Source organism: Rhododendron vialii, chromosome 1a (genome assembly GCF_030253575.1).
Source record: "Rhododendron vialii isolate Sample 1 chromosome 1a, ASM3025357v1".
NCBI lineage: Eukaryota > Viridiplantae > Streptophyta > Magnoliopsida > Ericales > Ericaceae > Rhododendron > Rhododendron vialii.
The window spans coordinates 44,693,568-44,716,914 of record NC_080557.1 but is presented as its reverse complement, the minus strand read 5'-3'; the positions used below and the strand labels follow the sequence as shown (position 1 = coordinate 44,716,914).

Here is a 23,347-nt window from a genome sequence, read left to right as displayed (position 1 = left end):
CCAAGACCCAACTCATTAGTCTCTCTCTCTCTCTCTCTCTCTCTCTCTCTGTATGTGTAACAGGAAGTAGGGCTGTAAATGAACCGAATCGAGCTGAACCCTGTTAAGTTCGGCTCAGGTTCGTTAAGGTATGAGTTCGGCTAGAGTTCGATTCGAGCCTGAACAACTTGGCTCGAGTTCGGCTCGTTAAAACTTTTCAAGGCTCGGGTTCGGCTCGATTGGGTTCGTTAAGATACTAGTCTGGCTCGAGTTCGGCTCGGATTCGGCTCGAGTTCGATTCGACCTTGAACATCTTGGCTCGAGTTTGGCTTGTTAAACTCAAATGAATCGAGCCGAGCCGAATCTAAGCTCGAATTGAGCTCGTCAAGACTCAGGTTTGATTCGGCTCAGCTCATTAAACTCAAGCGAACCCAAACTCTCTCATTGATCGTATAAAATTTGGGAGAAAAATAAGTATTGAATTATATATACAACCTTAAAATTTTTTACATTTACAAATAGACCCCTATTGAATTATTAATTAAATTTAAGTATAGGTTCGCGAACCTAACCGAGCCGAATACCGTTAGGCTCAGATTTGGCTCATTTACGGAACGAGCCTAGAATTGAGGTTCAGGTTCAGTTCGTTTAGCAGACGAATCGAACTCGAGCGAGCTCTTACCGAATCGAGCCTCGAACAGTTCGCCAATGGCTCGGTTCAATTACGGGCCTAAATTAGAGAATGGTTCTTATTTTCCACAGTTGGGGCACCTACCCAAGTGGGAATCCTTTGAACTTTTACTTTCAAAAAAATCAGCTTTGGACGACTGGGCCGGGGAACAAGGCGAAAGTAGCAAACACGTTATTCTGTTCCCACTTGACATGGCTCATGGAAATTTCCCAAAAGAAGTGCGTTAACTACACATTTTCATTGAGGAGGAGCTTCCTCTTCCCTTTTTTTTGCCTTGTCGCTGTACACAAAGTGATCATCATACTTGCGTCTGGAGTTTCGTCATTCCCAATTTTCTCTCTCTCTCTCTCTCTCTCTCTCTCTCTCTCTCTCTATAGTCAAAAAGGGGCCATTGATCACTTCTCTAACTCTCAAGCTTGACTTACGGAAATGATTTCGTTAAACTTACAATTTGGTTTCCGTGTCCTACTGAAAATGGGAAACGCAATGAAACCCACAGTATAGTAATTAATTAATAGCGACGTAAAGATTGGAAAGTTTTGCTGATCAAATACTTTTAGATGAAAAAAAAAAATACTACTAACTACTACTTTAATTTATAGAGATGAATATAGGTATCATCTAAGTTCTTTAATAGATTTTTTAGTACCTTTATAGATCCATTTATTTGACAAAATATGAGAGCTTGATATATTAAACTATATATTCGAGATGACCAAAGATAATATATGTATTCATTCCCTAATAATTAATCCCATCAACCAAACGTGGCTGTTGCGTTTTATGTGTTTTGTCATGAAATTGTATTCACAATAAATTAAGGAAACCTAAGTAAACTTGTAGATAAAATTTTCATAAGAATTTTTTTTTTTTTTTATGGTTTTTTACCAATTTTGCGATTATGTAAATATGTAATCAATACTGGAAATTAACCTACAAAATACCTTTTTATTCTAACATATCCACTTGTACCCACATGATCATGTTTATTTCTAAATCTTTTGTATTTGCGTATCCATATACTCCGTAGTATCGTGTATATGATTCTTAATTATGTTTAAATTTCTAAAAGGGTAAAATATGTACTTGTCCCTTAAACTATTCAAATTTTATTTACTTCTTCCTTAAACTATCAATTGCACACACTTACCCTTTAAACTAACCAAATGTTACTTACTAAGGACAAATCCCATTTTCCATCCATATTTTGGACGGAAAACTTAGTTGATCGATGGATGGAAAAGTTGCTGACTTAACTAACCAAACCCACAAATTGATTTATTTATTCCTATTTTAGGGTTTGGCAAGGGGTATTTTAGACTTTTTACTCCCAAAACCCTAAAATAGGAACAAATAAATCAATTTGTGGGTTTTCAACCAGTTAACCCTAACACCCAGAGAGAGAGAGAGAGAGAGAGAGAGATGACTCTAGGATTGATTAATTCGAATCCAATGGTTCATGCTAAAGAGAGGATTGCTCACACCAAAGATCTTCACTGTGATGACGCCGTTGATCCTCTCGAAATCTATGATATCCTCTTCTCTCTTTTCTCCTTTACCCATAAATTTTTTTCATTTGTTTGTTAGTTCTTTGTTTCCATATATATTATGCTTTTCCTTCCTCTGCTTGATTAGATAAGGGAGGGAAAGGGGAAAAAATTGCACGACTAGATGAAGTCAGTTGACTTTTGAAATAAAAAAATTGAGACTTAGGACAGTCACTTCCTCATTGTCACAGAAGGAGAGAGAGACGAAGAGAGTGGGTGAGAGAGAGATAAACAGAGTTGGGGGGACTGTGAGATAGAGGAAGAAGAAGATACATATACAAATATTGGTACGTTAAAAGACCTTTATAGCCTGGGCATGAATTTTCCGTCCAAAATATAGATGGAAAGTGGGAATTATCCTTCGTAAATAACGATTGGTTAGTTTAAGGGGCAAGTGTATGCAATTGATAGTTTAAGGACGAAGTAAATATTTTTTAGATAGTTGAAAAGGCAAGTACATATTTTACCTATTTCTAAAATGTATACATATCTTTATCTGAATGTGAACCGGTGTTCACTATTCCTTATCTTATCTGCACCCATTCATTACGGTTGTTGATCTTCCTGGCTAGCTCCATTTAATTGACCGGAAATGATACTCACATAACCGTTATGTGTGTTGTGTAATCAATTTTGACCGTTCAGATATGTTTGGACGTTCTAGATTTTAAAAAAACTCTTTAAAGGAAAAGTTTAACTCTTCTAAGGAAAAATTTGAACGAATCTTGACCATTTATTCCAACAATGGACGGATGAAGATTTATTGTGTTTGATGTTTTGCACAACCGTTGTGCATGTAGCTCCATTTAATTGACCTAGCTAGAACGGTACGTACGTAGCTGTTCCATTTCTTGCAATTCCGCCAATCCATTGCCCCTTGCTCTGGTTCTTAGCTACTAATTCCTGTGCTTGACCTCACTTTTTTTCTTCTTCTTCTTCTCGGCAAGTGCTTGGCCTCACATTGTATATCACAGGAGTATAATCTTTGAGACATAGATCATGGCTAGATCTTTCAAAATAATCACTCCGTATTTGATCCATCAGTTTATCCGCACGGACGGTGTGCTAATATCACCTCCGACAGTCGAGCGAAAAACTATCTTTTAGTAGTGTATATATTCAGGATCCCCTCAGGGATCCCGGACGGAAGGCCTGGTGCGGACTGCCCCTCTCAGCCGTTGGATTTAATCCAACGGCCACGTTTTAAATAGCCAATCTCGCGGATCTAAACAAGGTTGGGTCGGGTAAAAACTATAGGATCCGGGTTATAACAAAACAATATCTCACCCGGCTCCTCCCATTTTTTCTGCGTTTGAACGAGACCACGAAGAGAGAGAGAGAGAGAGAGAGAGAGAGAGGAAGAAGAAAAAGAAGAAAACGATTCACGCACAGACGACGAACAAGAACAAGATCGAAGCAAACCCACACCAGGTATATCTCTCTCTCGAAATATCTGGCTCGTATCTCTCTCTCAACCGGACTGTAAATTAATTTTTTTCCCCCTTTTTTTTTAACCAGATCGACAAAAAACGAAGAAGAAGAAGACGAAGCAAATCGAGTCAGAAGAAAAAGAACGAAGACGAACAAGGTATATCTCTCTGTCTCTCTCTCTGGTTGTTCTATGTTTGAGCCCTAATTGTATGATTTCGAAGCCCTAATTTTGGGATTGGATCTATAATTTCAAAGCCCTACTTTTGTTCCTTCGCTGCTGTGGGTTTGCTATCTAGTCTAGCTATATGTCAAGTTCACGAAAGCATGTGATTTTGAATCCCTGCGTGTGATTTCGATCGGTACGACAAAACGATTCTTGTCGAGTTTGCCACCCACTTATAACGAACTATGAAAATGGAGGCTCAATAAGAAAAGGAAAGCAAAACCAGTGAGAAATTAACACAATAATTCTTAACGGTTTTCTAAGGACTTGAAAAGGCTCAATAATTCTTAACGGTTTTCTAAGGATTTGGAGTTTTCTTTTTTCTTCTCAAAGCTATGAAAATGTCAGTAAAAAACTCACCAATCTTTCGTAAGTATAATATCTAGCTAGCTTTGCTTTGTTGTACATTCAACAACCTAAAGCATGTACAATAATTTAAGTCTGCTTTGAAAAAAACCGTAATTGTAATTTTGGTTATAAAAAACCCTAATTCTAATACAAATTTGATTTCATTGTCTCTGCTATTTCCAGTTATAATATCTAGCTAGCTTTGCTTTTTTCCGGACTGCCTTGATTTTGGATTGGTTGTTTATGCTTCTTGAAGGATTCTAGGCTTAATTCTTTGTGGTTCAATTTAGGGATCGAACGAGATTATTATCTGTGTTTTTCTGCAAGATTTATTTTGGGCTTTGAAATGCCCAGGTCTTCATTTGTGAAACACAAACTGACTAACGATCTCATTTGGCCTAGGGCTTGATTTCGATAATACGAAATCCATTTTTTTTATAAACAAATCTTTTAGCTAATTTCTAAATGTCTTGCTGTTCAACTTCTCATTTCGACTATTGGTTATCCTTTTTTTGAATGTAGGTGTTGGATTGTGGTTTTTTTGTTGTTGCTGGAATGAGCCTTGCATTAATTTTGCAAGAAAGGGCTGATTTGGGGTCAATGACGATTCAGACAAAATTAAAGGCTGTGAGGACTGTTGAACAATGTGAGAGTTCAGTATCTATGAGCATTAGTAAAGAAATGCAGAAGACAACAATCACAATGTAGATGAAGATTGAAGCTATGCAGAAAGAGATTGATGCAATCCAAATGAGGAATGGGGGAAAATGAACTGGAATTATCTTTTGGGTTGTTTTTTCTGTGTTATGTGGTACATGTGTGGCATATTGGGTTAAATTAGTCTGTTAATTAGTATGGCGAATTTGTATGTGGTAGGTTTTGGTATTTAATCAGCACAAGTACTGCAAGAACAAAAGCAGCAAGTGATCTCAAGTAGTAGTAGTAGTATTTCTTCATGATAGTGAAGTGTGTTTGTTATGATACTATTACTAAATTAGTGAAACAGGGCTTTTAAGCTTTTTGTGTTGAGATTTGTAAATTTTTGTTCAAAGGACAGGATGCGTGAAATTTTTTGTTCAATCTCCATAATGTTGAAAGCCAAAGTACAGGATGCTAAATCATGGTATTTGTCTAGTTCCTTGTTTTATTTGCATGCATGAGCGCGTGTTCTAATTATAGGTCTAGGATCTCAAACAAAGTTCTGATGAGAGCCTTACAAATTTCTACACAAGCTGAGCCAAATTCCTAGGAGCATTTTCCTTTGCAATGGACCTCTCTTGTATCTGTTAATAAACTATAATATATGCAGTTAGTGCAGGGATTTGCAAGCATGCAGTTAAATTCTAGAAGTGCAAGTCGAATAGAAGCTAATCCGTACAGTATTTCTCCATCAACAGCTTGTTCAGAACCTCAGATGGAAGTGCCATCCACCCATTTCCACAATTGCACTATTAATTAGCAAATACCAAGAACCCCAGAATAAAAATGGGCCAGAACACCACTCTCTTTTCCATTCAAGCAATCAAAGTTCATCCAATCTACCAAAAAATGGAGTTGCAACAACCAATCTAACTTACCCAGACTACAAAAAAAACCAACCGTTTCGCAACACCCACAATCAAGCCACTAAAAATAAAAACCATCCAGAATTCTAGCCCTTAAACAAGATTACAACTACTAAGTCCAACAATATTACATCATAGTTCCACAAAAAATCAAATAAAACAAAAGCAGCTTCATCCTTTGCAAGACCTCATAAGCTTGTGAAGACCTAATAATCTTCGTCATCGTCATTGTCCAACCTAACATCTTGTGAAGACCTAAAAAAATAAGACAACAATTATAATATATTCCGTGTATAATCAATTAAATTCAAATTACAAATTAACATACACTTACATGTTCATAAGTTTTGGTCGAAACAAGGAGGTTGGATTGACGCTGGAAATATGTTCTTGTTCCATTTCTCCTTCTTTGTTCCCTTTCTTCTTTGGTCTAGTTTGAACCCTTTCCTCTTTAAGAATGTGTAACTGGAAATAGCAGAGACAATGAAATCAAATTTGTATTAGAATAAGGATTTTTTATAACCAAAATTACAATTACGGTTTTTTTTCAAAGCAGACTTAAATTATTGTACATGCTTTAGGCTGTTGAATGTACAACAAAGCAAAGCTAGCTAGATATTATACTTACGAAAGTTGGGTGAGTTTTTTACTGACATTTTCATAGCCTTGAGAAGAAAAAAGAAAACTCCAAATCCTTAGGAAACCGTTAAGAATTAGGGGAAATTATAGTTACCCCCCTCGAACTAACCCTCGCATACACTTACCCCCCTTTAACTTTTATTTTTGGCACTTAACCCCCTCAAACTAACTGAAATTCAAACGGTCATAACTTCAAACGGTCATAACTTCTTCGTCCAAAATCGAAAATTATGCAAATTATATATCGATTTCGAGGTCTTGAAGTCAGCTTTCTAATGACACTAAAATCACATTACGATTCAAAGCACACAGAAAGTTATGATCAAAAGAGTAAGGGCTGGTAGACAGAAAGACCGTTTTGATCATAACTTTCTGTGTGCTTTGAATTGTGATGTGATTTTAGTGTCATTAGAAAGCTGACTTCAAGACCTCGAAATCGATATATAATTTGCATAATTTTCGATTTTGGACGAAGAAGTTATGACCGTTTGAAGTTATGACCGTTTGAATTTCAGTTAGTTTGAGGGGGTTAAGTGCCAAAAATAAAAGTTAAAGGGGGGTAAGTGTATGCGAGGGGTAGTTCGAGGGGGGTAACTATAATTTCCCCTAAGAATTATTGAGCCTTTTCAAGTCCTTAGAAAACCGTTAAGAATTATTGTGTTAATTTCTCACTGGTTTTGCTTTCCTTTTCTTATTGAGCCTCCATTTTCATAGTTCGTTATAAGTGGGTGGCAAACTCGACAAGAATCGTTTTGTCGTACCGATCGAAATCACATGCTTTCGTGAACTTGACATATAGCTAGACTAGATAACAAACCCACAGCAGCGAAGGAACAAAAGTAGGGCTTTGAAATTATAGATCCAATCCCAAAATTAGGGCTTCGAAATCATACAATTAGGGCTCAAACATAGAACAACCAGAGAGAGAGATAGAGAGATATACCTTGTTCATCTTCGTTCTTCTTCTTCTGACTCGATTTGCTTCGTCTTCTTCTTCTTCGTTTTTTGTCGATCTGGTTAAAAAAAAAAGGGGGGAAAAAATTAATTTACAGTCCGGTTGAGAGAGAGATACGAGCCAGAGATTTCGAGAGAGAGATATACCTGGTGTGGGTTTGTTTCGATCTTTTTCTTGTTCGTCGTCTGTGCGTGAATCGTTTTCTTCTTTTTCTTCTTCCTCTCTCTCTCTCTCTTCGTGGTCTCGCTCAAACGCAGAAAAAATGGGAGGAGCCGGGTGAGATATTGTTTTGTTATAACCCGGATCCTATAGTTTTTACCCGACCCAACCTTGTTTAGATCCGCGAGATTGGCTATTTAAAACGTGGCCGTTGGATTAAATCCAACGGCTGAGAGGGGCGGTCCGCACCAGGTCTTCCGTCCGGGATCCCTGAGGGGATCCTGAGTGTGTATATATATATATATATATATATATATATATATATATATATATATATATATATATATATATATATATATATATATATATATATCCAAGAGTCCGGTTCCCCTAAGGGATCCCGCACGGGCTTACTGTGCGGGACTCCTCCCCTTTCCCGATCAAATTGCAACGATCCGAGCCGCTCAAAGTGATCAGAACGTGATTTTAAAGGTACCCGCAAGAAATCAGCAAAAAAAATGATCGGGAAGGGCTTGATCCGAACAGTTTTTTATTGAATGGTTCATTAAAAAACTGCTCGGATCAAGCCCTTCCCGATCATTTTTTTTTATTATTTCTCGTGGTTACCCTTAAAATCACGTTCTGAACACATTGAGCGGCTTGAATCGTCACAATTCGATCGGAAAAGAGGAGTCCCACACGGTAAGCCTGTGCTGAATCCCTCATTGGATATAAAGTGTATATCCAAAACCATGTGAAATGTAAACTAAAATAGTAGAGGAGCATTCCGTAAACAGAGAGAGTACGTTCATTGTATGCCCATACATTTCAATTTCTTTACGGTAGTACTAATAATCGCACGAATTCCCAATTCACAGTTTTTGTGCCCATTTTTCACTCCTCAAGGCACGCAATTTGAATTGGTCAAGCACACCTAACAAACAACCTTTGAACTAATCTCAAGCACTCGCACCTTATCCAACCTCAACCCAATCTATCCACGAGTCATTGCTCAATTGGGTAGCCAGAATAATTAACTCTCTCTTTTAGATCACAATCTTTCTGCCACCCTCCCTTCTTCCCACTATCTACTTCCTAACTCAAGAGTTCGTGCACACGTGCCACAAGGAGTTGCGTTACTGCGGTAAATGCACTGCACATGCTTCCTCTGTGCGGACTTCACTCACCGTGTTTTGAACTGTTCAATTTGTATAGTTTAATTTCTTGACAAGATCATCACAAATATATATATTAAATTGATAGATATGATTAGCCTTTTGGTTTGACCACATTTGTTCTAAATAATTAAAATGGCCGCTATAATTATAAAAATAAATTACTCTATAAAATAAATGGATTACGATCAGTCATAACAACTGATTAACTTTATTTCTTTGCAAGTTGGATGGCTCAAATTTCGGTGATAGAATTCTGACAAGAACACTGAACTGCTCTACGCACCTGTAATGCATTAGTGCACAACGGACACCCCTTGCCCATTTGTCCGGAACCGACTTATGCACGTAGGCGAGTTCTTTTAAATACTATGTGCAAGCATTCTCCTATATAAAGTCTTCCCCCCCAAATACTCGGAAACAAACTCCACCACTCTCAAAAATGGCTCCCCACCAATTCACAGCTCTCCTCCTCATTCTATCCTCACTATCCCTTCTCCTAATCTCACCCGCCCGTTCCCTAACATGCACCTCACAGACCTTCACAAACAACCACCTCTACGCCAACTGCACGGACTTGCCCACCCTCACCGCCTACCTCCACTGGACCTACAATCCCTCCAACTCCTCCCTCTCCGTCGCCTTCATCGCCCCTCCGGCCCAGCCCGCCGGCTGGGTCGCCTGGGCCCTCAACCCCACCGGCTCCGGCATGGTCGGGGCCCAGGCGCTCGTCGCCTTTAAGAAATCGAACGGTTCCATGACCGTCCAGACTTACAACATCACCTCGTACGGCTCCATCGCCCAGTCGGCGATCGCGTACAAGGTCTCCGGAGCCAGCGCGGAGTACTCCGGCGGCGTGATGAAGATGTTCGCCACGCTGGCATTGCCGGGGGGAACGACGTCGGTGAACCAGGTCTGGCAGGTGGGGCCGTCGGTCACGAACGGCGTGCCGGACAAGCACGCGTTCCAGGCAGCGAATTTGAACGCTAAGGGGGTTTTGGATCTGGTGAGCGGTGGCGGCAGTGGAGCTCCGGCGCCGGCGCCGGAAGCGTCGGCTCCGGCGCCGGTTGCGGGAGGTCCGGGAGGACCGGCTCCGAGTGGTGGTAATGGATCGGGGGCTTCGAGGGTTGGAAATGGTAGCTTGGGGTTTTTGATGTTTTTATTTCTTGCAAGTTTTATGGTTTGTTTTTAGATACTGCTATCCTAGCATAATTGTTATTGTCTCATTTTTTGCAAGTAATAATTATCGAAATACTTCAATTTTACTCTTGTTTTGATTAATTTGAACACAAGTTGTGAAAATGTTGATATATACTCTATAAGATCGGAGCACCTGTAAATAGGTTGTTCACGAAGACACGCGATCTCGGCCGTTTGTTTTGATTATGGACTATTCGGATTTAAATAAAACTTTTCCGGCTGAAAAAGTTTCATTAACATTCGGACCGTCCAAAACTATTCACTGAAAAATCGCGATTGATTCCGTAAACAACTATTTAAAAAAAATTTCGTTTATATATGTAACACTACAATAAGGATTTTATGAAATTTTATGAAATAAAAAATGAGGAAGACAAAGGCAACTATTTGAAAAAGGTAACGCTATGCTAGCTAGTTGATTCTCTCTTTCAATCGGTAAACTTGATACTGAAATTTACGTGTGATTGTGGCCCAAACACACAGTTTATAAACAAAAAGTTTATACTATGTCAGTGGACGATAAAAACTGTGGGGTTTCTGTCAAGACCAATGTAGGCCCCATCGTGGGTATACATACATAGTTTATCGCTTTCTTAAAACAAAGCAAGTATTTGAATTATTTTAAGAAAACCCTTTTCAAATTTTCTGGGCCAACTGATGGGGAGAAAACAGTGTAATTTAAACCTTTTCAATTACTAGTAGCAGCACCCTTTCCCTGCCCCCTTGACTGCTGCAGTAGTGATTGGCTTTTCTAAACATGCAACGCTAGTTTTCATTTCAGAAAAAAAGCGTACATGCATAATGTTCGATCATCGTTTGATTAATTAACTTTTGAGGTGGATAAATAACAACCAGGTGAAAAAATGTTGATGTGATTCCAATTAACGAGGATTATGGTCCACTAGTCTTTAACTTTTGATTTAAAAAAAGAAGCCACGCATATACTTTTGTGAGCATTATCATATGATCAGCGTCAGCAATGTTTTGTACCTTCTTTTTTCCATGGTCCTTTTGGTGAGAAAAACTTTTTAACGGGGCCTCCTACAGTTCAAAAACGTATTTCACCCGTTGATTGTCGAAATAGAAGGGTGAGATTGCGCGGAACCTAATAATTTCTCTACTTTTTGGTACTAATTGGTAGTACTATCTAGGCTGGGAGGGTTGAAAAAAGTTTTTAACTTGGTAGGTGGGTGAGGAATTGAATTCGATCCCCACAGTACTACTACTACCATCATGCCTCTGAGGTCTTGATGGCATGGGTCAAGTACTGATGCATGCGATTGTTGTGCATGTTCTGGGTCAATACCAAGCTTTCAAATCTTCTACCTACTCTTTTACTGGTACCTATTTTCCATCGACTGGAGAGATGCGGTGGGTATAGACAAGATTACAAATCAGATTCACCCAAGAATACACAAACTCATTCAAATTAAATATCACATTTTTTCCCTGCGCGCAGAAGTTATCAATTTTTGTCGTAGTTAGTGAAGTTGGAACCTTTATTAAATGCATGAGAATGTAGGATGCCTACTAAATGACTACCACTCCACTTGCCATTAAACGTCACTTTTTAGATTTTAGTGAATGTGTGTATTGTGTTCGCACAAGTGTTTGTGATTATAGACTTTTTGAGATAAGATATGTGTGTTTAACATGATAGAGCTCAATGGAGGAAACAGATTCATGTAGCCGACTACAAGTAATTGGGACGTAAGGCTCGGTTTGATTTGATTTGGTTTATATGTGTGTTTAACATGTACTCCAATTCGTTTGAAAATGATTGTCCGCAAAACAAGGACTACCAAACAAATTAAAAACAATTTCGCAAATTGAAATAAATTATTGAGTGCTTCCGCAAAAAAAGTTTTTACTTTTTTTTTTCTTCAGAAAAGGCAATTTTTCTAAGTTGAGACAAGGTTAATATTTATGCGACAGATATGTATATATGTGTGGGTATTTTCCATGATAACTTCCACTGCTCCATCGTACCAAGAGATGGTATTTATATCTTATTATAAATAAAGGGAAATAATAATGCTAAAATTGATGGAAATGAAGAATTATCATATGGTATCAAACCATTGTGCAATGTATCAATTTTTTGGATTTTTTCAAAAAGATTTGTGTAAAAGTTATAATTTAATTTTTTACTTTTTCGATTTCTATCAATGAGACGAATTAATAATACATAAAATTTTGGTACAAAACTAATGAACGTGAAAAAATTTGAATAATGACAAAACCAAAAAATTGTTGTCCACAACTTGTTTGTTATAGTAGAGACCCATTAACAGTAAAAGCCCATTAAGTGGAACAGGCTTAAAATTCCAGCCTGAAGGCCAGCCCATAAATAAACATAATTGGCCCAATACCGAGTTGCAGTTACACCTCAAAACGAAACGAAAAGGCCCATTTAAGACACCACAGAATCCAATGCCAAAGAAGCCCTCGACCCAGGGTTAGGTGTTAATTATACTCTTTTTTTTTTGACAGGCGGTGTTAATTATGCTTACTAATTAACACTTGTTTTATTAGGTAGATTTCTATCCAGAAATTTGAGACCCAATTTGATAATTAATACCTGCCAATGACATTTTCAACATTAACAAATGTTCTTAGCATGTCCTTGGCGGGTATTAATTATCAAAACACGTCCTGGGCCGTCATTTTCCCCAAATTGAACAGTTTGATCAAGCGCTTGACAATAATACTGGATGGACTTGATTTTTTGCAAGAGTAGCTAGAAAACTAAGCTCAATTATTATATGATAACGATCATCGAAAATGCGCTGCACATTTGCGCCCGCACACACTGAAAAATGAATTTCTTAGGGCCCCACTTAGGTTAGAGTGTATGAATTAAATGTGTGTGAGTGGCATAATTGAGTAAGCAATTCGTACAAAAATCAAGTTGATCAGGCGTTAATAGTCAGATATACTTTTTTCTCACAATTTTTTTTCTCAAAATCACACCCTATATTAAAACTTTTGAATCAAAATATATTCCGATTATGTGTCTATAGCCATCGGCCTGATTTTACTATCAGAATATCGAATCGGTGTGGACCCATTTAGCCTACGAACACGGTCATGTGAATTCTCAAACAAATTACTACTCTAACCAGAATTTCCATACATGGTGGTTGATTTGTTTTGCATTTTTCAAGCTCAATTCAACATAAAGATATCAACTCGTTTGAAAGATCCATTTCAAGTTAATCTGAGTTTCCTTCCTAAATTAATTATGGGAAAAAAATCGAAATGGTCCATGTAGTTAAGTGTTTATGTCAACTTGGTCTCTGCAGTTTTAATTGGCTCGATTTACACTCTGTACTTTCCCTCTTGTTTCAACTTGGTCCAATTACTAACTACCGTTAGCCTTTTTAACACCAAACGCGAATTGACCCTTTTTTTGGGGTTAAAACAGTAATTCTCCCATTCCCCTCTTTGGAACTACTCAAACTTCAACATTCCAAGTTAGGAATCAGTGCATGGGCCAAGTGTAGGAAAATGAATGGAATGACAGAGCACTATTTTTTGTAACCACTTGTGTTGTTTAAGTTAGGTTTAATGTAACCTAGCTGAGTGGTTTGTTATATCTATGTATTAGGTTATGACTTGCTAAATTTGGAACTGAGTTATGTAATATTTTGACTTTTCGATACGGTTTTTTTATCATGTTGTGACTTTTGGACTTGTATCATATTGTGACTTTTGGACATGGTTCTATATGCATTTGAGGTTGAGTTCTTTTGAACTAAACTTAAATCTTGAAATTGTCCTTATTTGAATTGTTTTCGTATTTGTTAGTTTTGCGCCAAACTTTTATGGGTTATTGATTCGTCTCGACGAGAGGAATCGGAAAAATAATTTTTTTTTTACTTTTTACCCAAGTATTTTGAGAAATAACCACTTTTTAGCATCAAAATTTCATTTTTTTTGGCTAAAAAATGGTTATTTCTCAAAATACTTGGGTAAAAGTAAAAAAAAATTACTTTTCCAATTCCTCTCGTCGAGGCGAATCAATAACCAACAAAAGTTTGGCACAAAACTAACAAATGCGAGAAAAATCAAATAAGAACAATTTTCAGATTTAAGTTAAATTCAAAAGAATGGGTATGTAGAAAAATAAGGAATCTTAGTATTTATACTAGTGATTATGTTGCCTCATAACTGATCATGAAAATGTTGAATTGGAGGGCAATTTCTTTTTGTAGAAAACTATAACCAAATTTTTCTCATTACCAAAATCCGAAATCCAAACTTAATACCATTGATTAACATTAGGAATGGAAGAATGAGCTATATTTTTGGTTAAGATGTATATTAGGGCAAGAGGGAAATAGGAAAGTTACTGTTTTAACCCCAGAAAAGGGACCCATTTGCGTTTGACGTTAAAAAGGCTAACGGCAGTTAGTAATTGGACCAAGTTGGAACAAAATGGAAAGTACAGAGTGTAAATCGAGCCAATTAAAACTACAGGGACCAAGTTGATACAAACACTTAACTACAGGGACCAGTTCGGTTTTTTTCCCATTAATTATTTACAAACAAACACAAATACCAGCACGAGATTTGTCAAACTGACTACGATAACTATAAACACGTGATCAAGAAACTATTCATTCTACGATAACTTTTCGCTTTGACACCCCAAATGTTGTTACAAAAAACCTTTATGAAAAAAAACCATCCATTCTTCGGTCCTTACAGCAAGTCGATCGCTGACTAAGATGCTTCCAAGATTTTACGATAAATGTTGCAAACATGCAATTCAAAATTTGTTTTACTAGCTATTAGGTCTCTAGTGAATTATGGAGTGTTTAAATCCCAAATGGCGGGAAGTGGGATAAAGGGCCACAATCCATGCATGACTCACAAGAAGCTGGATCAGTGTTTTGGACCACAGGCAATGGCATCCACTACTTGGTCGAACCACTTGATCAGCAAAAGCCAGGGTAGGGTATCCACTTCGTGGACATCATTTAACTAAAGCTTGAAAATTCACATTAAAACGTAATCACTTTAAAACGTAACCGGGAATAGTCACGAATCCGGGAATTTTGCCCTTGTGATGTTCATCCAATTCTTAGTTGGATTCCCTTCCCCTTTTCCCCGTTTTTAATAAAAATTCATTTTTGCCGATAAAAAAAAAAAAAAAAAAACAGTCACGAATCCGGGAATTTTGGAGTTGCGTAATCAAATTGCTTTGGGTCGTTTGAAAAGAAACTGTGTTTTGTTTTTTTGTTTGATTAGGATTAGGAAAAGTCCAAACATTAATATCGCATGGAATTTGTCTATGAAAGGTACGTGGTTGTTGTTGGAAGGGGGTGATCCAGATCCATCAAGTATCTCCAGTGGTCAAGGAAGGATATAGTATATCATAGCAGGACGAGCTTTAGGAAGCAAATCAATGTGAGATATGAGTGATAGAGCCATGAGATCACATGGGAAATTCTAGTTTATTTATTAGGGACCCATTTGGGAGGAGAACTCCCAAAAATACAGGGGTTCTAATTCATTTTTCACTTGGTGTCCGTTCCGTTAAGAAAAATAAGTACACATTTTTTAAAAATTAAATGTGGTGTATTGTGAGAGAATGAAGTATCTCATAAAATAGAGAATAAATACTTAAAATAAGAACCTTAGCGGAATGAGATATTTCTCTCTTGAGTTTTGAATGTGTCTTGTACATTTTGTGGAACCTTTCTTGCACTGATAAAGATCTTCTTCTTCTTTTTCTTTCACGGCACTGACAAAAGATCAACGGCCATCATTAATTCAACCAAAGAGTTAGGTCAACTGGGCATAAGAAAGCAACTAGTATATGTCCTCCATGAGGTTGCAAGTTCGAGTCCTACAAAGACCAAACCTTCCAAACCTCGGTGAAGGGTTCGCCTCGTTGTTAACTTCAGAACCTTGAAATTAGTCGAGGCGCGCGCAAACTGTGCCGAACATCCAATTATAAATTAATTAAAAAATGACCATCATTAATTCAATTTGTCAATCATTAACGAATTCTAAATTCCAGAAAGTATCATGGTGGTTTGAGCACCATAATTGATTGGGTCATCCTAGCATCATTGTGACATGCCATTTGATAATGAAACCTCTCACACATGCAATAGACAATATGTAGGTCCCTGCCCCCATTTTCATTCAAAATTATGGGTTAATACATACAAATGTAGGTTGCTATGTGTAGATAATTCCTCATCTACAACTAGTATTATACTCATTTTGCACCAAAGATAAAGAGGCAAGTGGGTCTGTGGTCATAGTCACCAATAACCCTTTCCAAAAGGATTAAGTTTTTTTGTCACTTTAGAACTCTCAATACCAAATGGGGAGAGCAGTGTGTATTGTGCAGCAATATACAGCATACGTGATGTGTACTCTTTATGAGGGCTTACCTTGGGCCCTGTTATTTGATCTGAATCATTTATTTTGTTCGTCTTGTCCAGTATGTAGTTCTCGTGAAACTTCAAGTTTATTAGACAATGGCAACTATTTAATCGGTGAGCATTAAATTACAATCTTTCTTTTAAAAAAAATCATTATAGTCAGTGTTTTTTCAAGAAAAATGCATTCTAAAAATGTTCAATCAATCTAAATTTTGAAGTGAACAACCAACTCAAGAAGACGAACAAAATGAACCGTTTAAATCAAATAACAGGACCCGGAATGGGCCCCATAATGCGTGCACAATATACATTTGCTATGCATTGGAGCACATCACGCACACACGAAGACCTAGGATCGATGTTGCAAAGCAACTCCCGATAGAGCATCCTGCAAGACGCATATCCTTTTCGGCAATCAATGGCACAGATTGAAAATAAGAGCTAACTTTTTCTTAAAAGAGTTCGTTTTTAATCCGAACCGCTGAATACACTTTTAAACAGTCCGAATGCGCCCTGCAACGCTTTACATAGAACTACTTTTGCAGCATCTTCGGATCCCACACCTTACTCCCATCCCCAACACATCTTACCTAATTACCTTTGGCAGATAATCCCTACCTATTTGACTCTAGTACTTGACGTAACGTCACACCCAATCCCCTCTTTACATCTCTACAAGGGAGTCTACCATTTTCAATTCAATTTTGCTTTCCTCCTGCGCAAGTCAATTACTGTATATATCATGAGAAAAAAGCTCAATTATTAAAGGGTTTGGACTTTGGAATCCATAAAGAATTAATAAACATTCATGGACGTGGGAGACGGACAAAGAAAGGGAAAGAAAGAGGGGACTATTTAAGAAGTCCTGTGATACAAAACGTCTTTTCGGATTATTTTGGATAAAAAAATGAGGACGGAAGTTGAAAATAATGACGTGTGTGATCTCTTTTCATATAGAAGACATCATCGATCAATTCAACACGGCGTGGGGTGCTAAAAAATAACTTCGGCCGAAAGTGCAATTAAGAAGGTTTTAAGTTAATGAAATGACGTGATACGAATATGTTTCTTTTTCCTAAAAAAGGAAGAGAGAAAGAAAAACTGGCCATAGGGTGCAAGCTGATGATGACCATCGTTCCATTCAAAATTCCCAAATAATTCTGCATTTTTGAACCGTTCGTCACGGTCAATTTCATTTGAAAACTCGCTCGCGCCTATAAAATTAAACCATCTTTTCGAGCTCTGACTCGTGTGTAGGTTGTTTTTTCATCCTTTCTGTACAATTACACGGGGCTAAGCCTAAGCCTCTCATTAGAGATTTGCTTGAAATATTTTTTTTTTTGGGTAGTAAGATTTGCTTGATTAATAGATGAATAGCACTAGATATATTTTAAAGCTTATTAAAATTTTAGATCAGAATCGAATTATTCCCAACTCAACTAGTTTTCCAAAGGGCTGTAAACGAGCCGAGCCAAGGCTTGTTGTGTTCGAGCTCGATCGGTTTGATTACTAAATGAGTCAAAAACTTGAGCTCGAGAGCTCTGGGCTCGTTTCATTTGCTAAATGAGCTTCTATAAACGAGCCGATGCTACTTTTTCGAGTCAAGCTTTAGAGTATTTAGTTCGGCCTGCTTATTGAACAAGCTCAAAATTGAAGCTCGAGTTTGACTCGATTACTAAACAAGCCGAGCCGAACTTTGTTTGGCCTTAAGCTGCTAGCAGGCAGCTTGTTTCTTTTGCACCATAGTTTCCAATCCTAACCTTATTCCAATTTTATTTCATTTTCAATGAAGAAACTTGGACAACGTCATGTTATGTTCCATGAGAAGACTGCTCAACAACTACCCCCGTGTCAAAAGGAAAGCATCTCCTCTCCTTCCATGAAAAGACGGGGAAGGAAAAGCCATCATTTCCAAATATTGGAATCGCATAAGCAAAGCAACAAATCATAGAATGGCAACAAAACCAAGAATAATGTAAATCGCGGGTGGGTTTGCTCCCCATATATGATCAGGGTTCAATTCAGATTGAAAGAAAATAATTTCTCTTGAATTCTCTAGCTTAGACGTGAATGATCTGCCTTTGACCGAACCGAAAAATGGATCAGTAGAGGTACTCGTAAGCTGGCCCGAACACCTCAATTGTAAAAAAGAAAAAGAAAAGTGAAATGCAGTAGGGGGGCAAGATAAAAGACGGGGGGGACCCTGTAAAGAAGACTCCACGCAAAGTGAAAATGACTTTTTTAGGAAAAGAAACACCATGGGTCTTCTCAGTCTTTGCCCTAATCCCATTTGGGAATTGATGCATAGCACAGTGAACCTGGTTCAATTTTTACTAAAAGCACTCAATTATCAAGAAAAAGCAAGATTAGTTGTCCCATTATTGAGTCCTTTGTGCTGGAATCCTACCTTTACTGATATTGACAGTCTGGACTCTGGAGTTACCAACAGGTAAGCTTTGACATGGGCTTGGATGCCCGAAGTCCACGCCCACCCGGAACAAAGGGGATGCATCCAAACCTATACAAGTCTCTTAAGTCAGGGTATCCAAACTGGTTTCCACGCAACTTAACTAATTCCTAGAGACCAATTCTAACATTCATTAGAGAAGACACCTAAGAAGTTTCAAACCTAAGACAAAACAAGGCACAAACCATATGGCCAACTCCTTTTAAAATTTCCGACGAGAATTCTTTCTCCTTTTTTCGGTTTGTATGCAATTATGCATCTAAATAACCAAAATGCATTTCAACGAAACAAGAAAAGTACGGAGCTCAAAAGTTTACAGGATACAAGTAAGAATACCAAGGAAATGATCCATCCCTATATGTACCAACGGATATCAAAGTGTGAGCAAGACATTATACAAATGGTGAACAGGAAAGGGTACTCCCTCTCTATAATACGCAAAACTCATGCGACCTAAAACAACAGAGGAGAAAAGGAAGATACAGAACCAGACTCTCATAGGGAGACTCTTCGGGTCAGTGGGGATTATGAGGAAAGAGGTTGTTGCCTGCCATTGTTGTGTCCATCATAGGGTTTGGTGGACTTGTTAGACTTCCTCCTCAGGACTACAACCCAAGTAATGGCTTCCAACAGCAGAGCAATGCCACCCAAAACAGATATTACAATTATGTAAGCTGATCTCCATTTCTTGGCGGGTAGCAAGATGTCTAGCCCCTTGAATACGTTGAGGATGCCGAGGACGAGGATGGCGTATCCGATGCTGTGGTGGTAGATATTCCAGTAAAATCGATACTTGTGATCCTTCTTTGGTCGTAAGAACAATGCGAAAACCTATATGAAAAGTAATGAAGAGAATCACATCAGAAAATATACATCCAGCATCGTGTTCTCATCTAAATATCAAATGGCGCACAGAAATGCATTCGGAATATAAATGTATATAATGCTGACGGAACAAGAAACGGAAAGTAAAATACCCAGAAACAAGCAAACAGTTTAAATCCCCCTGGTTGTCGATCTATGCACTCCAAATACATGAATCAATGTGGCATGTATAAATGAATGCAAGTTCAACAAACAATGTTGATATCCTACATGTCACATGAGTATTGTGTGGCATCTTTTTCGCAGATGTCAGGTATTCTATACCATAGTTGACTAATTCTTTCCCCCACAATTCATATGTTTGGCACAAGTTTTCATTCCGAGATTGTTTTGAGTTTAAAAGTTTAGGTTTCGTTACATGATTCAAGAGAGAAATGAGATCAATGCTTAAAAACTAAACGCAACAACAAACCATCTATAACTGAAACCCATAAGCACAATGGTGTCACAAAGTTTTGAAAATTCTACAAGAAACTTTGCTCAAGGTCACAGTATTGAAAGGGAGAGCACGAGAAAATTACCTGCACAGTTGCAAGACAGAAGAGAGCAATCCCAATGTTGCGGTGATTAGTATATTGGACACCCTTGGATTCACTTCCAAGCTTTAGTCCGGTTCCCCAACCAGCAACTCCGATGGCATAGGCAGAAGTCTGGCAGAACGCATGAAGATAAAACCATGCTGGATCTGCGGACTGGAAAGTTCTCAAGTACCTAGCGATGATGGCTCCAACTGGAAACATGATTCCCCAACTTACAACATTCAAAATCCCATGAATCTGGCACCAAAACAATCAAATTCAATTACCCGTCAATAAAATCCAGAAGAGGAATAGACGATTACTAGCACATTTAACCCAACAGCCAAGCATTTCATCACTGATAAACGTGTCTTAAGATTACCTTTACAAATCCTTCTTAAATATTCTTTTTGGAAATTCTTTTTCCTGATATGTTTTAGGGTATACCATCCAAATTATCCTTTGGACTCGTGGTTAACAACACGCCCACGAAACAGTTTTTCCTCACGATTCTGAACAATTAATCATACATACAACAAAACTACTTGTTACTAAAAATAAATACTGCTTTAGAAACTTGCAGACATGGACGATATGCTGGGATGGTCGAAAGCGATATGATACCTAAACGGGAAGGGAAACAAACAGAAAAACCGAAGTTTCCCCACAATTGAGAGCGTTCTTCCCAAAGTAAGAGAACGTGTGGCTCATATTCTGCACCATTACAGTCAAAATTTTCTGTCTTTATTTACACTCTTCAGACTAATAGAACCCAAAATCTGTTACTGACTTCCCAGTATACAGACAATCCGTGAAAAACAAATCAAATTGATCGGATAATCGTACAAAACAATTCGATTAATTTTTTGGGGGGTAAATGATTTTTCAATTACTTGTTATCCGATCAACAGGACAAATTTTAAAATTCAACATATAAACAGGTGACCAGAGCAGGTAATATTCAACATATAAATAATAACAAATCAAACCAATAATCTCGGAATTAAAAAGGGAGAGAGAGAAAAGAAAAATCGTACGTTTTTCCTCCTGGTCCTCGCCCCTCCGCTCGACCCACTACTAGTGGCCTCCCCCTTGAGCAAATCCAGCGTCCCCTTGGCGTTCAAATTAGCCGCCTGAAAAGCGTGCTTGTCCGGAACCCCGTCCGTGACCGACGGCCCAACCTGCCACACCTGATTCACCGTGGTCCCCATCCCCTCGTTCAACACCAGCGTGGCGAAAATCCTCATCACCCCACCCGAGTACTCCGCGGAGGTATTCTTCACCTCGAAGGATAGCTTCCCCGGCGCGGCCAAGGCGTAGGAGGAGATGTTGTAGGTCTGGACCGTCATGGAGCCGTTGGAGGCCTTGAAGGCGACGAGGGCTTGCGAACCGGCCATGCCGGCGGAGGTGGGGTTGATGGCCCAGGAGATCCAGCCGTCAGTCTGGGACGGGGGGGCCTGGAAGGCGATGGAGAGGGAGGAGGTGGAGGGGGTGTAGGTGAAATGGAGGTAGGAGGTGAGGGAGGGGAGGTCGAGGCAGTTGGCGTAGACTTCGTTGTTGGTGAAGGTTTGGGAGGAGCAGGTGAGGGAGTGGGAGGGGGGGAGGAGGAGGGAGAGGGTTTGGAGGAGGAGGAGGAGGGCGGCGGAGAGGGGGAGGGGCGACATTGGAGAGAGAGAGAGAGAGGAGTGGAAATGGGGAGAGATTCCGATGATTTTGAGAGAGAGAGAGATAGTGCTATAAAAGAGAGGAGAGAGAGAACGTGAGAGGGAAATGAGTAGTGGGGGATGGAGTGTGTGGAGTAATTAGAGAACGTGAAAGGGAAATGAGTAGTGGGGGATGGAGTATGTGGAGTAGTTAATTCAGCGGGGTACAGTGCTAAGGCCCTGTTCGGCTAAATAAATATATTTATTTATGAAAAATTTTAAAATCAGTTTAATGGGCTAACAATAGTAAGGGTGTGAATGTGTATTAAAGGGTGTAAAAAGTGCATAAAAATACGTATTTTTCTTGTCTTCTAGTGTATTTATCGTCAGCCTAATGGGCTGACAATAGCAAGACCGTTTATTTATTTATTTGTCTTTATTTAAATCATTTTCGTATTTGTTAGTTTTTCGTTAATTTTTTAAGAATTATTATATCTTCATGACAAAAGAAATCTAAAAAGTAAAAAATTACGATCGAAACCTAATTTTTTTGAATAAAGATAAAAATAAGCCAATAAGCCAATTTTTTCGTCTTTATTTAAAAAAATGGAATTTCGATCATAATTTTTTACTTTTTAGATTTTTCTCATCATGAAGATGTAATAATCCCAAAAAATTTGAAAAAAAACTAACAAATACCAATTTTTTTTAAATAAGGACAAAAAAATAAGTCAATTGTCTTATTTAGTTGAACGGGGCCTAACCACACATCAAAGTTTACATCTCCCGTCCCGTTTCGTTAAGGTTGTTATTTTTTAAATACTTATTTTTTATTTTATGAGATATGTTATTCTTTTACGATAGATTACCTTTAATTCATGTTCAAAAAAAAAAACTTTAATTCAAAAAAAGTATTTATTTAAAAAATAGATACTTATTTTAGTTAGTGAAACACAGATAGAACTAGGGCCATAAACGAACCGACCAGCTAGGGAGCTCGGCTCGTTAAGGCTTGGCTCGGATCGACTCATTTAGTAAACGAGCCGAGCTCGAGCTCGAGTTTTCAGCTCGTTAAGGGAGGTTCTACTCAATTAAAGAGGCTCGTTTAGTAAATGATTAAGTTCGGCTCGTTAAGGGTTCGCCAAAACTCGGCTCGGCTCGTTTACACTCCTAGATAGAACTAGTAGTTCGGTTCCACAATCAATTGTAAGAGAATATGTACAAATTGATGTACATTCGTTCCTCGCATGTTTTTTATTCATCGTCCGAGGAGTTTGGAGTATGGGTGTAAACAAACCGAGCCGAATTTCATAGTGTTCGAGTTAGGTTGGTTTACTAAAAGAGCCTAGAACTCAAGTTTGAACTCAAGCTTCATAGTGTTCGAGTTAGGTTGGTTTACTAAAAGAGCCCAAAATTCGAGCTTGAGCTCATGCTCATTTATAAATTAGTCGAGCCCTTAACGAGCCGAGCCTGACTAATTTTCTAAACAAGCCTCTTTAAACAAACTGAGCATATACA

The 23,347-nt window shown here is 38.2% G+C and overlaps 2 protein-coding genes and 1 long non-coding RNA gene across 3 annotated transcripts; 1 reads left to right on the top strand and 2 right to left on the bottom strand.

Moving 5' to 3' along the window:
• Nucleotides 1-5,699: 5,699 nt before the first annotated feature.
• On the bottom strand, nucleotides 5,700-7,624 carry LOC131319696 (uncharacterized). Its single transcript, XR_009198019.1, has 4 exons — nucleotides 7,525-7,624; nucleotides 7,367-7,436; nucleotides 6,119-6,249; nucleotides 5,700-6,039 (listed from the first exon to the last, which is right to left on the bottom strand). It is a non-coding gene; the product is annotated as an uncharacterized LOC131319696 (long non-coding RNA).
• Nucleotides 7,625-9,091: 1,467 nt separating this feature from the next.
• Nucleotides 9,092-9,977, top strand: LOC131319691 (auxin-induced in root cultures protein 12-like). Its single transcript, XM_058350070.1, has one exon. The coding sequence runs from the start codon at nucleotides 9,155-9,157 to the stop codon at nucleotides 9,902-9,904; it is 750 nt and encodes a 249-aa protein (XP_058206053.1). The 5' UTR covers nucleotides 9,092-9,154; the 3' UTR covers nucleotides 9,905-9,977.
• Nucleotides 9,978-19,043: 9,066 nt separating this feature from the next.
• Nucleotides 19,044-22,014, bottom strand: LOC131319542 (cytochrome b561 and DOMON domain-containing protein At3g25290-like). The gene is made up of 3 exons (XM_058349838.1): nucleotides 21,224-22,014; nucleotides 20,190-20,444; nucleotides 19,044-19,614 (listed from the first exon to the last, which is right to left on the bottom strand). The coding sequence occupies exons 1-3, from the start codon at nucleotides 21,848-21,850 to the stop codon at nucleotides 19,309-19,311; spliced, it is 1,188 nt and encodes a 395-aa protein (XP_058205821.1). The 5' UTR covers nucleotides 21,851-22,014; the 3' UTR covers nucleotides 19,044-19,308.
• Between the last annotated feature and the right edge of the window lie 1,333 nt (nucleotides 22,015-23,347).